General features: G+C 53.9%; 1 protein-coding gene and 2 long non-coding RNA genes across 4 annotated transcripts; all 3 read left to right on the forward strand.

The window, feature by feature from the left end:
- Nucleotides 1-26: 26 nt before the first annotated feature.
- On the forward strand, nucleotides 27-6,625 carry tnpo3 (transportin 3). Of its 2 annotated transcripts, none has more exons than XM_052055051.1 (23): nucleotides 27-277; nucleotides 1,427-1,627; nucleotides 1,778-1,851; nucleotides 1,940-2,096; nucleotides 2,177-2,320; nucleotides 2,405-2,577; nucleotides 2,661-2,799; nucleotides 2,865-3,011; nucleotides 3,081-3,188; nucleotides 3,266-3,357; nucleotides 3,460-3,599; nucleotides 3,679-3,870; nucleotides 3,945-4,036; nucleotides 4,120-4,196; nucleotides 4,262-4,322; nucleotides 4,397-4,537; nucleotides 4,622-4,738; nucleotides 4,812-4,906; nucleotides 5,220-5,376; nucleotides 5,458-5,625; nucleotides 5,694-5,806; nucleotides 5,877-5,933; nucleotides 6,176-6,625. In XM_052055051.1, the coding sequence occupies exons 1-23, from the start codon at nucleotides 158-160 to the stop codon at nucleotides 6,177-6,179; spliced, it is 2,769 nt and encodes a 922-aa protein (XP_051911011.1). In that variant the 5' UTR covers nucleotides 27-157; the 3' UTR covers nucleotides 6,180-6,625. The 2 variants fall into 2 exon arrangements, with proteins under 2 accessions (XP_051911011.1, XP_051911010.1); XM_052055050.1 differs by having other exon boundaries at nucleotides 28-277; nucleotides 2,402-2,577.
- A 3,396-nt stretch (nucleotides 6,626-10,021) lies between these two features.
- Nucleotides 10,022-11,301, forward strand: LOC127593521 (uncharacterized). The gene is made up of 3 exons (XR_007960441.1): nucleotides 10,022-10,278; nucleotides 10,423-10,545; nucleotides 10,634-11,301. It is a non-coding gene; the product is annotated as an uncharacterized LOC127593521 (long non-coding RNA).
- A 540-nt stretch (nucleotides 11,302-11,841) lies between these two features.
- LOC127594116 (uncharacterized) lies at nucleotides 11,842-13,766 on the forward strand. The gene is made up of 3 exons (XR_007960602.1): nucleotides 11,842-12,409; nucleotides 12,555-13,527; nucleotides 13,640-13,766. It is a non-coding gene; the product is annotated as an uncharacterized LOC127594116 (long non-coding RNA).
- The last annotated feature ends 2,225 nt before the right edge of the window (nucleotides 13,767-15,991 follow it).

The raw sequence follows: 15,991 nt of genomic DNA on the forward strand, positions 1-15,991 counted from the left end.
CGCGGCTGGAGAAAGCGGAACGTTTGTTGCGGTTGTCGTTTGCAGCCGAGACAGCGCGGGGGTGACACGCGGGAAGCCCGTTCGAGATGGCGGTCGGCACACGCAAGAGCTAGAACTCGCGCCGCGTTTGTCGCCTTGAGTGCTTCGCAGCCGAGCAATGGATGGGGGCAAACCGAGTCTGGCGCTCGTCTACCAGGCGGTCCAGGCCCTGCACCACGATCCGGATCCGGCCGGGAAGGAACGAGCTTCCTTGTGGCTCGGAGAGCTCCAGAGATCGGTAGGAAAAAAAGGGGGACAGACATTTCGCTCACCGGGGCGTGCGGGCGTTCTGTCAGGGGCCGCGGTGGCTCTCGACGAGGACGGGGGTCGGGTGGGGGGGGGCGTACGGCCGCGGTGGGCAGGGCTCGAGGGCGACGACGATTGTTTTGCCTTTTGACATTCGGCTCGACAATTTCGAATCGCCCGGAAACAAGTGCGCGATTTCTGCGAGCCCGTTAGCATCTCGGCTAAGCTAAGCTCAGCGCGGCGACTAATGAATGAAGCGCAACACGGGCCGGCAGCTGGATTTCGCCCTCTCAGTCGCTCTTTCTGAGAATCCCGAATGTATTTCCAATGGCCAAGCGGCGTCCGCGACACGCGAGTCCTTTGTGCTCGCCGTACATTGGCCGCTTGCTTCGCTTAGCATGGCGGACGTAACCGCCGCGCTGACGTTGTGCGCACAAGTGGCGTCTCGAGTCCGTCGGCGAGTTGAGCTCCTGCTCGTCGACTTGTTCGAGTCGAAGGGGGGGAGGGAAGGGGGGGAGGCGCGCGAGAGCTCGTTCGGGAAGGTGCCCGATGACCGGAGCGCCAAGTTGGCATTCGGACGTTCGGCCGTGCGGGAAGGGGGCTGCTCCGCCGCGCGCCTCCCTTAGCCGGGGGCCCGCGACCGCAGTTCCTTCTTCTCGTCCGTTGGTCTCGGCAAGCAAACGAGAAAAAACGGCGTCGTCGTCTTGAACTCTTCACTTGAATGTCACTCGTTCCCAATTGGCAAGACTTGGCCGACGAGCAAAGTGCGACCACGCATCCAAATGCGTCTCGGTGGCGAGACTTTGTGCCCAAATTGGCCACTTGGAGCCCGGCGATGGGTGCGGCGTCTGTAGGAACGCCAAAGATGTTGGTCGCTGCCGGATTGGGATCAAAATATTCCGCGCCACCATTTCTGCGTCTTTCACGTTGAGTTTCCCACCTTGAAAGCCATTTTGTTTGGCGTGAAAACCATGTGTGTTTTCATGAGCTTTTTTCCCCATGGGGCGTTGACGGCGGGCACCGGCCATATGCCGAAAAGGTTCGGGCGTGCGGCGGAGGGGCTCGCCCCCGCCCCGCGTGTCCACAGTGGCAAGTTAACGGCACCCGGCGCGCCGCCGTTTTTGGCCGGCCTCCTTTGCAGATGTACGCGTGGGAGATCTCGGACCAGCTGTTGCAGCTCCAACAGGACGTGGAGTCGTGTTACTTTGCCGCTCAGACCATGAAGATGAAGATCCAGACTTCCTTCTACGAGCTTCCTCCCGACTCCCACATCGCGCTGCGAGACTCGCTGCTCTCTCATATCCAGAACCTCAAAGGCCTGTCGCCCATCATCGTAACGCAGGTACCGCGCCTCCAATGGCCAGCGGGGCAACGACGCGGCGTCGCCCGGACGTGGGCGGGATTTCTCTCGGGGAAACTTTTCACGAATGGAGATGCGGCGCGGTCTTTTTGGCCGACTGATTGTTTTGTTTGTCCCTTTTGATTTTGTCAGCTGGCGCTGGCCATCGCCGATCTCGCTCTTCAGATGGCCTCGTGGAAAGGATGCGTGCATACGCTCATCGAAAAGTGAGACTTGACCGAGCTCCCGAATGAACGCGTGTGACCGCGGGCGCAGCCCCAAGTGGAATCGTTGGCATCCGCCTCTCCCCGCCAGGTACAACGGCGACGTGGGCTCCATGCCCTTCCTCATCGAGATCCTGACCGTGCTGCCCGAAGAAGTCCACAGTCACTCGCTACGCATCGGAGCCAATCGCAGGACCGAGATCATCGAGGACTTGGCTTATTACTCGTCCACCGTGGTCACGCTCCTGGTTAGCGAGCGCCCGCCCCGCCGTCCGCAAAGGGAAAAGGGCGCGGCCATCGATTGAGGCCTTGGGCTTGGTCCGTGCAGGCGTCGTGCGTGGAGAAGGCGGGCGGCGGCGAGAAGATGCTGATCAAGGTCTTTCGCTGCCTGGGCAGCTGGTTCAACTTGGGAGTGTTGGATGGCAACTTCATGGCCAGCAACCAACTGCCGGTGGTCCTCTTCCAAGTTCTGGTGAGCCCAGCGCCGTTCGTTCGCGCGCCGCGTTTGCCGCTCGCTCGCTCGGCTGACCCCCCCCCCCCCCTGTCCTTGCAGCAGAGCGACGACACCTCCACCAACCTGCACGAGGCGGCGGCCGACTGCGTGTGCTCCGCCCTCTACGCCATCAAAAACGTGGAGGCCAACATGACGCTGGCGCTGCAGCTCTTCCAGGGCGTCCTGACGCTGGAGACGGCCTACCACATGGCCGTGGCCCGCGAGGAACTGGACAAGTGAGGCGGCTCGCGGTCTTCAGCCCGGCCGGCTTTCGTCACTGCCGTCGGTGACAACCCGTCTCTCCCCCCCACACCCCCAGAGTCCTTAACTATTGCAGAATCTTCACGGAGCTGTGCGAGACCTTTTTGGAGACCACAGTCAGGAGTCCGGGTCAAGGAATGGGAGACTTGCGGACGCTGGAGCTGCTGTTGATCTGTGCCGGACACCCCCAGTACGAGGTAGCCACGCGTCTGCATATGGATGGGGGGGGGGGGGAAAGCACTCATGCCGAGGTGCACTCCAGGTGGTGGAAATCTCCTTCAACTTCTGGTACCGGCTGGGTGAAAACCTCTACAAGATCAACGACGCGGGCCTTCACGCCGTTTTCCGGCCGTACATCCAGAGACTCCTGCACTGCTTGGCCCGACATTGCCAGTTGGAGCCCGACCACGTGAGTGTCGCCGGCGCCCCGCCCCGCCCCGTCCGGCCGCTTTCAGCGCTGCGCCTCGGCTTCACGCAGGAAGGCGTTCCCGAGGAGACGGACGACTTTGGCGAGTTCCGCATGAGAGTTTCGGACCTGGTGAAAGACGTGATTTTCCTGGTGGGCTCAATGGAGTGTTTCTCTCAGGTGAGGCGAGCGCCGTCGCGCCCCGCAGCCCCCGCCCCCCCCGCCCGCTGACGCTGACGCTGGCTTTCTCTTCTCAGTTGTATTCCACCCTCAAAGACGGGAACCCTCCTTGGGCGGTGACCGAAGCCGTTCTCTTCATCATGGCCGCCATTGCCAAAAGCGTCGACCCGTGAGCCGCGTTGTGTTTTCCATTGGGGGAGGGCTGGGGGGGGGGGGGGAGTGTCGCAAGCCCAAGAGGTGAACGCGAGCCCGTGTGTGGCCCCCGTTTCAGTGAGAACAACCCAACCCTGTTGGAGGTGTTGCAGCAAGTCGTGATGCTGCCCGACGGCGTCCACACGGCGGTGCGTTACACCAGCATCGAGCTGGTGGGCGAGATGAGCGAGGTGGTGGACCGAAACCCCCGATTCCTCGGTGAGGGCGCGAGGCCGTCACGGCCTGTCCGACTTGCCGGCGGCCCGATGAAAAGACGCCGTTCCTTTTTTTGCGCCAGACCCGGTGTTGAACTACCTGATGAAAGGCCTGCGCGAGAAGCCCCTGGCCTCGGCGGCGGCCAAGGCCATCCACAACATCTGCTCCGTATGCAGGGACCACATGGCGCAACACTTCCAGGGACTTCTGGACATCGCTCGCTCGCTGGACTCCTTTGCGCTGTCCACCGAGGCCGCCGTCGGACTGCTCAAAGGTACCAGCCGCGCCAAGGACGAGGCCAGATCTCTTCGTCGTCGCTTAACGGCGACGACTGTTTTCAACCGGCAGGTACGGCTCTGGTCCTCGGTCGCCTGCCGCTCGACAAGATCGCCGAGTGTCTCAGCGACTTGTGCGCCGTTCAGGTGGCGGCGCTGAAGAAGGTGGGCGCCTCCTCCTCGCCGCCCTTCCGGCCCGTTTGCCGGCGGGCCGACAAAAAAACAAACAAACTGTTTTGCCCTCGCAGCTGCTGGCCGAGGAATCGCCCAACGGCCGATCGGCCGATCCCACCGTCTGGCTGGACAGGCTGGCCGTCATTTTCAGGTGAGACCCGGGCTCCCGACGGGTGGGCCCCGATGGCCGACTGAGCGCTCGCCCCCCCTTTTCAGACACACCAACCCCATCGTGGAGAACGGACAGACGCACCCCTGTCAAAAGGTCATCCAGGAGGTAAAGCGAGTGAGCTCGCGCCGCGCGCGGCCGCCGCCAAGGCGTCGGCTTGAGCTCGCGCCTGCCGCCCCCAGATCTGGCCCGTGCTGTCCGAGACGCTCGACGCTCACCGGGCGGACAACCGGATCGTGGAGCGATGCTGCCGCTGCCTCCGCTTCGCCGTGCGCTGCGTGGGAAAAGGCTCCGCCTCCTTGCTGCAGCCGCTGGTCACTCAGGTGGAGGCGACGGACGCAACGGTCGGGGAGGCGCCTCGTGGCGCTGCGGGCCACTCACGCCTTGTGTGTGTGTGCGCGCGTCAGATGGTGAGCGTGTACCGGCTGTATCCGCACTCGTGCTTCTTGTACCTGGGCAGCATCCTGGTGGACGAGTACGGGATGGAGGAGGGCTGCCGGCAGGGTCTGCTGGACATGTTGCAGGTGAAAGCGCGGCGCCGGCGCTCGGCCCCCGGCGGCCGCTCGGGCTGACCGCGTTGCGCTCTTTGCCTCTCAGGCTTTGTGCATGCCGACGTTTCAGCTCTTGGAGCAAGCCAACGGCCTGCTCAACCACCCCGACACCGTCGACGACCTCTTCAGACTGGCCACCAGGTGCGGCCTCGCCTCCGCCTCGCATTCGATAGCATCCGCCGATCGCGAAGGCCGATCGGACGCCTCGGCGCGCACGTGCAAGCGCTCTCCATTTCACGTCGAAATGTCAACACGGACTGCACGTGCGCATTGTGTCAGATTTGTATTGAATCGGTGCCGAGGGCTTTTAGAAAATGAGGATATGTAGAGCCGAGAAGGCAAAATTTCCGAAAATGGAGTCACGCAATCCAATCGCCCCCCGCCCCCAACGCGATGGGATCGGGGCCTCCCTAAGGGTCGGGCTTTCTACCTCTCTGCCCGTCTTTGCGCTCAGGTTTGTGCAACGGAGTCCCGTCACGCTGCTGAGTAGCAGCATCATCGTGCACATCATCCAGTGCGCCATCGCCGCCACCTCGCTGGACCACCGAGACGCCAACTGCAGCGTGATGAAGTTTGTGCGAGACCTCATCCACACCGGCGTGGCCAACGACGTAAGACGCGCGTCCTTTGCGGGAGCCCGGCCGGCGCGAGTGCAAACGCCGCCTGCTTTGTGTCTGCGTCCCTCCCTCAAGCACACGGAGGACTTTGATTTGCGCAAGCGGCTGATCGGTCAGGCCATGGAGCAGCACGGCCAGCAGCTGGTCACGCAGCTCATGCATTCCTGTTGCTTCTGCCTGCCGCCCTACACCTTGCCCGACATCGCCGAGGTCTTGTGGGAGGTGATGGCGTTCGACCGGCCGGTGAGTAGTCGTCCCCGCGCGCCGCGGCCCGCCCGCTCGGCCCCTCGCTGAACGCGTCCTCCTCGCAGACCTTCTGCCGCTGGTTGGAGAGCGCCCTGAAAGGCTTGCCCAAGGAGACGTCGGGAGGGGCCGTCACGGTCACGCACAAACAGCTGACGGACTTCCACAAACAAGTCACCAGGTGAGCGTCGGCCCCCCCCGAGGCCGCCGGCGCGGCCGGCGGGGGCCTGAGCGGCTTTCTCCTTTTGCAGTGCCGATGAATGTAAGCAAGTGTGTTGGGCCGTCAGGGAGTTCACCAGACTATTCCGGTAAACGCGCATCGCCACGTCTCCTCTCTTTTGTCACCGCGTTCCCTTTGCCGCTGCACATTGCCGCCTGCGCTCAACCCGCCTCCGCTTTTTGGACATTTCCTCCGCCGACTGGCCCGGCGCGGCTCCAATGATCGGGGCGCAAAATAGCCGACGGCGACTCGGACGGCCGTGCGGCGGGGGGGACGGGCCCGGGCGGGAGGGAACGGCGGCGCCGCTAACGACATGTGACCGCATTCCAGGTGAAATCTTTTGGGCCGGTTCCGAGGCGGCGGCCGAAGCTGCGACCGCTAGCCAAGGGAGATGCCGCGTGCGCCGCCGGGATGGGTGCTGCCGGAAGGCGGACGGGCGCATCTCCGGGACTTAGTGAGCGGAAGGACACACCTGGGGCGGGTGGGTGGGTTTGTGAGGGGCGGGCCAAGGAGTCGGGCTGAGAAACGCGGCCCAATGTCGCCCGCCCCGTCGTTTTTACCAAAAACTTTATTTTTGGGACGCCGCTCACCACGTGAGATCTATGGATGCCCCCGCCCCGGCGGCTCTCCGCGGAGAGCCGGCTCCTTTGGCCGTTTTTAAACCTTTGCTTTTTCTTTTGAGTTGTTTTGCTGCAAAGAGTGAGCGAGTGAACTCTGGGAAATGCCCGAGCGAGCCATGAAATCGCCCGGCTGTTGACAATAAACAACTGAAACCACAAATGTCATTCTTGAAACCTCCGCGTGCTCCGTCGTCTGCTTTTGCCATCATTTCCTTCTGTCGGCCGGAGGACTCGGACCGTCGCCGCGGCGGATCTCCCGCCGGAGGTACGCGACGTGGCCGCTCGTCGCCGGCGTGACTCGCTCCCCTTCAAGCGTTAGGTCGGCGGATGCCGGTTACCGCGATGCTTCGGGCCCCCGGGACAGCGCTCCGCCGTTGCTGCGGAATCTTCACCAGAGGAGATCGGACAACATTAAATGACTGCTATATGTTCACTGAACACCAAAATGTTTTCTTCCAAACTTCACTGCTTTAATTACGACTAGGGCCAAATTTGAGTTCTCCAGGGCTAATAATGCCACGTGGTATTGGCCCGCGCAAGTGAATACCTCGTGGCATTCTGCGGAAACCACGCCGAAGACGTTGATAAAGCCATAAAATTACAAGAAATTATTTTTCCTTAAATTATTTAGTACGTACAGTCTTGGTGTACTGTAGAGCAAATGCTATTTTTGTTGGTTTTCCCATTCTACGTTCATTTGTCCGACAAGTACATTCGAACGCATTTGCATGTACCTTTGACAAGACAAGAAATCCTTTATTTGTCTCACAACGAAGACAGATATCTACTGATCGGTTAAATTATCTCTCGAGAAAAAAAGAAATCGATTATTGATTTACAGCGTCAAATAATGGATTCTTTGTTGCGTTGTGTGCTGTTTCCATGTGAAGAGTCTGAAAACCAATGAGTGTACTCTACTTTGCCATCGATAACAGGGCAACGAAACGATCGAATCGACGGATTCCAGTATTGAGTGATTATGTAAAATAATCGATTTTGTTGCTTTGAGGCCGTCTCAGCTCTCCCGCCCATGCTCTGCGAGTGTCTTTCGTCCTCTTTTTTTTCAGGTGATTGTCTTTGATCCATTTTTACCAGTTCTCTTTGCATTTGTGTGCTTTGCGGGGCTCTTCCGTCGTGCGGTGTGTTTATGAAACGGAAGGCCGAGAGTAATTTGAGCGCGCCCTGGTTGTTTTTGTTTTTTTCGGGCCATTGAACGAACGCGGGGGTGTCCAACTCCGGGCCTGGAGGACACCAGTCCTGCCGCGTTTTCCAGCTCTCTCGGGAGCAACACACCTGATTCAAATCATCAAGATCAATGCTGATGGCTCGTCAAAATCAGGTGTGTTGCAGCTTGGAGAGCCTGAAAACAGGCAGGACAGAAGCACTCCAGGCACAGAGTTGGAGACCCCTGACCTACAGGCTAACGTGGACGGGTGAGCACATGGCTGATCGCATCGAATGTGTCTGTGGCTAATGAGTGTGTCAAGTAATTAATTTTGTTGCTTTGGTGTGTTTGAATGCGTCAGAAGATTGGCCCGCTCCACCATTACCTTTTCATTGGGTGATAGAGTTTATCAAAGCACCGGGACTCCTGTGGTTGCTGACCCCCACCCCTTTTAAAAGCCGGTTGGCCACAAGTCATCTCGGCTCTTTCTGCCCGGATTTCAAGGTATTTCAAACGTAATTGAATACAACTTTATTGTCAAATGTGCTGCACGGATGATGTGTCTTCCCTCTCAACATAAAACAAGGCGTACTCCGCCATTGACTTTGTATTGGATGAAAGTTTTTCAAAGCATCCGGGACGCCAGGGGTCGCTATTGTGCCGGCCCCACTCCTTAAGTGGCGTATTCCGGTTGGCGCTGTCGTCTATTAATACCTGTCCACCTATGGCTTTGCGCGTTCTCTGCTTTCAAGGAAGGCCAAACGTAAGAATGCTCTCCTCGGCTTGTTTTTCTTGTTCCTTCTTTGTTCTTAGATGTGTGCTTACTGATTCAGTCTGGATTTCTGTGCTACGCAGGCTCTTCCGTTCTGGGCTGCGCTGTGCTGCGTGTGGTGTTTAAACGGACGCCGGAGTGTAATTCGGCCGCGTTTAGCCTTTAAGCTAACGTGGATGGATGAGCACGTGGCGGGGCGCGCACCGAATGAGCACGTCAAACAATTGTATTGCTTCGATGTGTTTGAATGCGAAGAAAACGTCACGGTTGGCGTACTCCGCCCTCAACTTTGAATTGGATGAAAGTGTATCAAAGCCCCCGGGCCTCCGCTGTCATTGCTTGGCCTCTCCTTGAAGTTCGTTTGTTTGCCACTGTCATCTAATCGCAGCGCTCCATTTCACCAGCTGGCCCAACTTCGGCATGCTCAAGTTCCAAAATGCCTAACTCGAACAGACTAACGCTTACTGCCGAATCCTAACTCTAATCAAAACCCCTAACCCTGATTCTCCCGCCAACTAACTCACCCCCAAACCCCAAGAAACGGGTGTCCAAACTTGTCCTTCAAGGACTGCTGTCCTGCCTGGTTTTCCATCTCTCCCAGGAGCAACGCGCCTGATTCAAATAATCAGGATCGTTCAAATGCTGGCTGATGAGCTGATCATCTGAATCTGGTGTGTTGCACCCGACGGAGCTGGAAAACGGGCAGAAAAGTGGCCCTCAAGCCCCGGAGTTGGATATGCCTACCCTCACACCCCAATCCTCATGCTCAACCAACACCTAACCTCGAACCTCATCACCACTCCCCCACCCCCCATACGAGGATGCCGCAGTTTCTTGTAACACGAACCCCACGCCAACTTCGAACACCCTTGATCTGTATTCCTCTCAGTTTGCAGTGACAAGGTTTGACTAGCAGAGGGCAGCTATCGCTGCTTGCTGTGCAGGGCCGAAGGGGCTCTCGCATTTTACAGTGAATAACTCAAACTTCGACGCCTAAATTCTGTAACCCGAACCCCTGACCCTATTCTTAAACCTAACCCCAATCGCCAGACTCCCCAACACTCGTACGCCACCTTCAACATTGACGTGAGTGGTAGATTGATAATTGCTCGATTTTCTTCCGAGTTTTCCTTGAACAGGGTTTCACCATAAAGAACAAATTCTCAGCAGCACAAGGTAAGTTGATGTTCACTCGATCCGAGTTACTTTGCAAAAAACAAACACAATTTTTGTTGTGCCAGGTCCAAGGAGGACACGATGGCTGATCTCTGGAGGATGATTTTGGAGCACGAGGTTGTCATTCTGGCGCACCTGAAGGAAGTGAGTGGTTGTCATGCAGCGAAACGGGTGGAAAAACGGCGGCATAGAAGGGACTTCTGACCTCCCCAAAATTTAATTCGGGTCTCACCCTAATTTACTTCAGTTAATCTAAAAATCCTTGCCATTGCAGGTGGCAAGAGAAAAATGGAGGAATAGTCAAAGCGACGGCGGAGAATGAAGTTGCAATTTGAAACAAAATGAAAGATGTCCATTGCCATGTAGGACGTGTGTGACGGTTGCTGTCACTGGCTGGATCGGGGCTGCTGGACCTACGGGCACGTGGCAGTGGAGGACTCGGACGTGCTGGTGGATTACACCATACGCAAGTTCTACGTCCAACACATCAGAAGCATGGAATGGCTCGTTCTGGGCAACGATTTTCACTTAACACTTTGTTCATCTCGTAGCAATCGAATGATGCCGCGTGTGGTCACGCCGCTCCATTTCACCAACTGGCCCAACTTCGGCGTGTCCTTCTCTCCCATCGGCATGCTCAAGTTCCAAGAAAGTCAAAGGCGCTCAAGCCGCCCGTCGCGCCCATCGTGGTCCACTGCAGGTACATTACAGGCACCGCGCTTCAAAATATTTCTCTGGCTAATGTTAAGAATGTAACTGCATGATTAAGTCCGTACAAATCAATAATAGTTCCATTCATAATGGAGACCAATAAACCAAAGCCTGATGTTTACACCTCCCCCAGCGCTGACGTTGGTCAGACGGGCAGGTTCATCGTGATTGATGGTATGATGGACAAGATGCACGCTGGACACAAAGCGGTAGTTTGGAAATCCGAGAGCAGCGTCTGCAGCTCTTCCAGACCGACGTGAGTCGGGGAACTGCCCCAAAACCTCGTTTTGTACATACGGGTGGTAAATTCACACCAACGGTCCTGGCTCGTTTCTGTCTTGCAGATGCAGTATTTGTTCATCTACCAGGCGCCAAAATGCGTAACTCTCACCGCCTTAACTGTATTTGTGATTTAATGTGAACTGTTCTGTAATCCCGAATGCATTATCGCCTGACCCCATCACCTGCCTATCCTCTTGAACAAAATCCCTTGAACCCTTACTCTGAAGGCCTAACCTCTAATGCCTATACAGATAATTACCTAACCTAAGAGGCCGATCTGCTTTACCCTAATTTCTAACTGCAATCTCAAACCTCGAGCGCCAACCCTGAACATCGTGCCCTCAACCATAAAACCCTAACACTGTCAACCCCATCTTTTAATCCCTAATCCTACCCCTCACCACTTTAACCATATTCCAAATGCAAACTCTAAACCTCAACCTGAATCCTAAATTCCCTTGCACCCTCAGACCCAGGGGTGTCCGAACTCTGTCCTTGGGCGGCTGTCCTGCCCGTTTCCCAGCTCCCCCAAGAGCAACACGCCTGATTCAAATAATCAGGATCGTTGTAATGCTGCTTCAGAGATGCCTGATGAGCTGATCATCTGAATCAAGTGTGTTGCAGCCGGGAGAGATGCAAAACGGCCGGGACAGCAGCCCTTGACGACAGTTTGGACACCACTGGTTTAAGGGTAAAGGGAAATTAGGATGAAGGTTAGTTTAGAGTGAGCTTTTGGGATATGGTTAAAGTGGAGAGGGGTAGGATTAGGGATTAAAAGATGGAGGGTTGAAAGTGTTATGGGTTGAGGTGAAGGCACCATGTTAAGGGTTAACACTTGAGGGTTGAGATGGGGGTTAGAATTGGGGTGAGGAAGAAAGGCATCTTTGGTTAGGTGGTTGGATGTATAGGCGTTAAGGATTAAGCCAGGTGTCACCAACATTTTTGAGGGTGAGAGCAACTTCATGTGTACCGATTGTGTGAAGGGCTACCAAATTGATACACGTCTGAAATAACATATTTGTCCAAAATACCTTCAATAATATGAGGATGTGTTATTTTTAATACTTGATGATTTAAATTGTCAGACTTTGATCGTGTTTCGAAATGTCTCACAGTACTGCCAATGTTTGCATTTTTAAATCATAATTTCTACTAGCAAATCACAATGTCCAGGCACTGGCGGGCTACTCAAGTGGTCTTCACGGGCTACCTGGTGCCCGCGGGCACCATGTTGGTGACCACTGGATTAAGCATTCAGAGGGAAGGGTTTGAAGGATTTTGTTTGAGGATACTCGGGTGTTGGGCTTATGGGATGATGCATTTGGACTGTTCGGGTTTGGCTTGCAGACGGTTTGTTTCCACGCTTTTAGAAGGATACGGGTTTAGTGTTTAAAGTTGGGTTATGGTTGAGGTTAGAGGAAGGGTGAGAGGGTTTGAGGTCATTCTGAAATGTGATCAGTTGGTCACTGCAACCCTAAAGAATACACGTTTGGGGTGTTATAGGTTGGGGTAAAGGGTAGGATTGAGGTTAAAAAGAGGTGTTAAGCCTAAATCATAACGGTAAGCCCAAAACCTGCTCAAGCCAACCCGTAACGCTGACTTTCTCACACCTAACCCTCTCACCCTATCCCCCAACTACCTAACGGTTAACCCTCTCCTCCAAAAACCCTTTCTCTAATCCCCTCACCCAATTCCAAACCCAGACGCTTGTTCCTTGCACCTGTCATGAGCTTTTTTCAGTTAGTGGAGATGACAGCGCTGTTGGACGGTCTACGCTGGTGTGGCCTAGGATAAGGAGAGGAACGCCAGTGCTGACTTGTCGATGAAACGAATTTAAGGTACAGAAGTGAACCAATCCTTTTTTTTTTTCGTTAAATGGACACTGTCTTGTTTACTTTGGAACTTGGCTTTTTGCAGACGTGTTCACATAATGAGCATAACTTTGATCACTGAAATGACACTATTCTCTCCTCTGTCATCTAGAACTGCTTCAGTCGTGTATGCGGGAGAAGTGGCTCAGATTGCATCACTGTCGTCATTTGGAAGTATGGTGCATTTCTGCTGTTTATTCTTGTTGATGAGTGTGCTAAGGGAAATTAAAAATTAAGGGAAATTAATCCTAATTTCCCTTAAACCCTCAAACCCAGGGGTGTCCAAACTCTGTCCTTAAGGGCTGCTGTCCTGCCCGTTTCCCAGCTCCTCCAAGAGCAACACACCTGATTCAAATAATCAGGATCGTTGTAATGCTGCTTCAGAGATGCCTGATGAGCTGATCGTCTGAATCGGGTGTGTTGCAGCCAGGAGAGATGCAAAGCAGACAGGACAGCGGCCCTTTGAGACCAAGTTTGGACACCCCTGAGTTTCAGGGTAAAGGGAAATTGGGGTTACGGTTGAAGTTTAGAGTAAGCATTTGGGGTATGGTTAAAGTGGTGAGGGGTAGAATTGGGGGATAAAGTTGGAGGGTTGACAGTTAGGGGTTTATGGTTGAGGTAAGGGCACAATGTTCAGGGTTAACCCTCGAGGTTTGAGTTTGGGGTTAGGAATTGGAGTAAGGCAGATAGAATTTTTGGGTTCAGTGGTTAGATGTATAGGCATTAAGGGTTAGGTGTTCAGAGTCAGGGTACAAGGATTTTGTTTGAGTATAGTCGGGTGTTAAGGTTATGCGATGACGCATTCAGGCTGTTCGGTTCGTCATACAGGCGATTTGGGTTTGGTGTGTCGACGCTTTTAGGATACGGGGGTTTGGTGTAAGTGTTTACTACCTAACGCTTAATCCTCTAATCCAAACCCATGTGCTTGTTCGTTGCACCTGTAATGAGCTTTTTCACAGGCCTGGTCTATTTAGTGGAGATGACGGCGCTGTTGGACGGTATGCGCTGGTGCGGCTGGATGGGTTGTGGAGCCGAGGATTAGGAGAGAGAGGAACGTCGGTGTTGACTGTCGAAACAAATTTAAGGTACAGAAGTGAACCTTTAATTTTTTTTGGTCAATGGACACTCGGACCTCTTGTTTACTTTCAAACTTGGCTTGTTGCAGACGTGTCCACATATTGAGCTTTTTTTTCACAGGCCTGGTCTATTTAGTGGAGATGACAGCGCTGTTGGACGGTCTGTGCTGGTGTGGCTGGTTGGCTTGTGGAGCAGAGGTCAATGAGGAGAGGAACGTCAGTGCTGACTGTTGATGAAACAAATTTAAGGTAGAGAAGTGAACCAATTTTTTTTTTCTTCAGTCAATGGACACTGTCTTTACTTTCAAACTTGGCTTGTTGCAAACATGTGCACATATTCAGCATAACATCTCTGGTCACTGAAATGACACGCTTCTCTTTCATCTAGAACTGCTTCAAATGTGTATGTGGGAAAAGTGGCTCAGATTGCATCACTGTCCGTGTTTTATGTGTTGTGTGCTACATCAAACCAGCATTTGGAAATGTGGCGCATTTCCGCTGTTCTTGTGTTGATGAATGTGCACTGTTCCAATAAAATCTTCACACTCGGTATGCTAACCTCCTCACCAACCCTCAACAGTAAACTATAACCCTAACCCTGTACCCTCACTCCTAACCAAAACCCTCAAATCACCTACCCTGAACGCTAACCTCCATAATCCTTAAGCTAATGTTAAATCTTAACCTTTAATTCTCCCCTTAACCTGACATATTGTGTACCTTAACCCAATTCATCCGTAAGACTCTAAATCCGCAACCCCTAAATCCTAAAATTAAACTTGAACCCTAACCCTCATCCATACTGCAGGCATGTCCAGCCCTAGGCCTGGAGGGCCACTGTCCTGCCAGTTGTCCATTCCCGGCTGCAACACACCTGATTCAGATGATCAGCTCATCAGCCATCTCTGAAGCAGCATTGGAACGATCCTGATTATTTGAATCGGGTGTGTTGCTCCTGGCGAAGTTGGAAAACAGGACAAGCGTCCCTTGAGGACTGAGTTTGGAGACCCCTGCCTTTTACCCTAATCTCCCTCACTCAAACCCTAATTCCCTAATGCAAACACCTGTCCATGTACTCTAGCCTCTAAACAATGATCCCCACACCTCTTAACCTAACTATAAACACTAACCCTCTAATCCTAACTAAACTAACATTAACCCCAAACCTTGACCCACAAAATGCTAGCCCCTAATTCTAACCCGATTTGACAATGCAACCCCCACATCAGAGCCCCGGGCCTGGAGGTCCACTGTCCGGCCTGTTGTCCAACTCTCCTGGGTACAACACACTTGATTCAGATGATCAGCTCATCAGCAATCTCTGAAGCAGCATTAGAACGATCCTGATTGTTTTGAATCAGACGTGTTGCTCCTGGCAAAGTTGGAAAAGGGTCAGGACAAGCGTCCCTTGAGGACAGTTTGGACACCCAAACCCTAATTCCCTAATGCCAACACCTGTCCATGTACTCTAACCTCTAAACCGTGATCCCTACACCCCTTAACCTAACTATAAACACAAATCCTAACTAAACTAACATTAACCCTAAACCTTGACCCACAAAATGCTAGCCCCCAATTCTAACCTGATTTTGACAATGCAACCCCCACATCAGAGCCCCGGGCCTGGAGGTCCACTGTCTGGCCCGTTGTCCACCTCTCCTGGCTGCAACACACTTGATTCAGATGATCAGCTCATCAGCAATCTCTGAAGCAGCATTAGAACGATCCTGATTTTTTTTGACTCAGGCGTGTTGCTCCTGGCAAAGTTGGAAAAGGGTCAGGACAAGCGTCCCTTGAGGACCGAGTTTGGACACCCCTGCCATTCTCCGTAATCCCCTCACACAAACCCTAATTCCCCAACCTTCAATGTTAATACCTGTCCTTGTACTCTAACCTATAAACCATGACCCCCTCCCCTACACCCCCTAACTACACTTATGGTAATCCTAAACCTTGACCCAGAAAATGCTAGCTCCTTAATCCTAACCCGATTTGACAATGCAACCCCCAAATCCGAGCACCAGCCTTCATCCATACTCCAGGAATGTCTGGGCCTAGAGGGCCAATGTCCTGCTTTTTTCCACCTCTTTCATGTGTAACACACCTGATTCAGATGATCAGCTCATCAGCCAGCTCAGTCATTAGAATGATCCTGGTTATTTGAATAAAGGTGTGTTGCTCCCGGCAGAGCTGGAGAAAGACGGACCAAGTTGGGACACCCCTGCCCTATCCTGAACCTTCTAACTCTAAACGCTAGCCCTGTACCCTCACCCCTATCCTAAACCATAACTCTTGAATCCCCTACTCTAAACCCCTAACACTTTAAACCCCCAAGGCCAATTTTAAATCCTACCTCTTAATCCCAACTCCCGAACCAGACCGTTAACGCTAACCTCGCATAACCCTAATCCCCTGTAACCTCTTCACCATCAATGCTGAAACACCAAAATGCTGAACCCGAACTGCCGAAACA

The sequence above is a fragment of the Hippocampus zosterae genome, chromosome 21 (genome assembly GCF_025434085.1).
Source record: "Hippocampus zosterae strain Florida chromosome 21, ASM2543408v3, whole genome shotgun sequence".
Classification (NCBI taxonomy): Eukaryota; Metazoa; Chordata; class Actinopteri; order Syngnathiformes; family Syngnathidae; genus Hippocampus; species Hippocampus zosterae.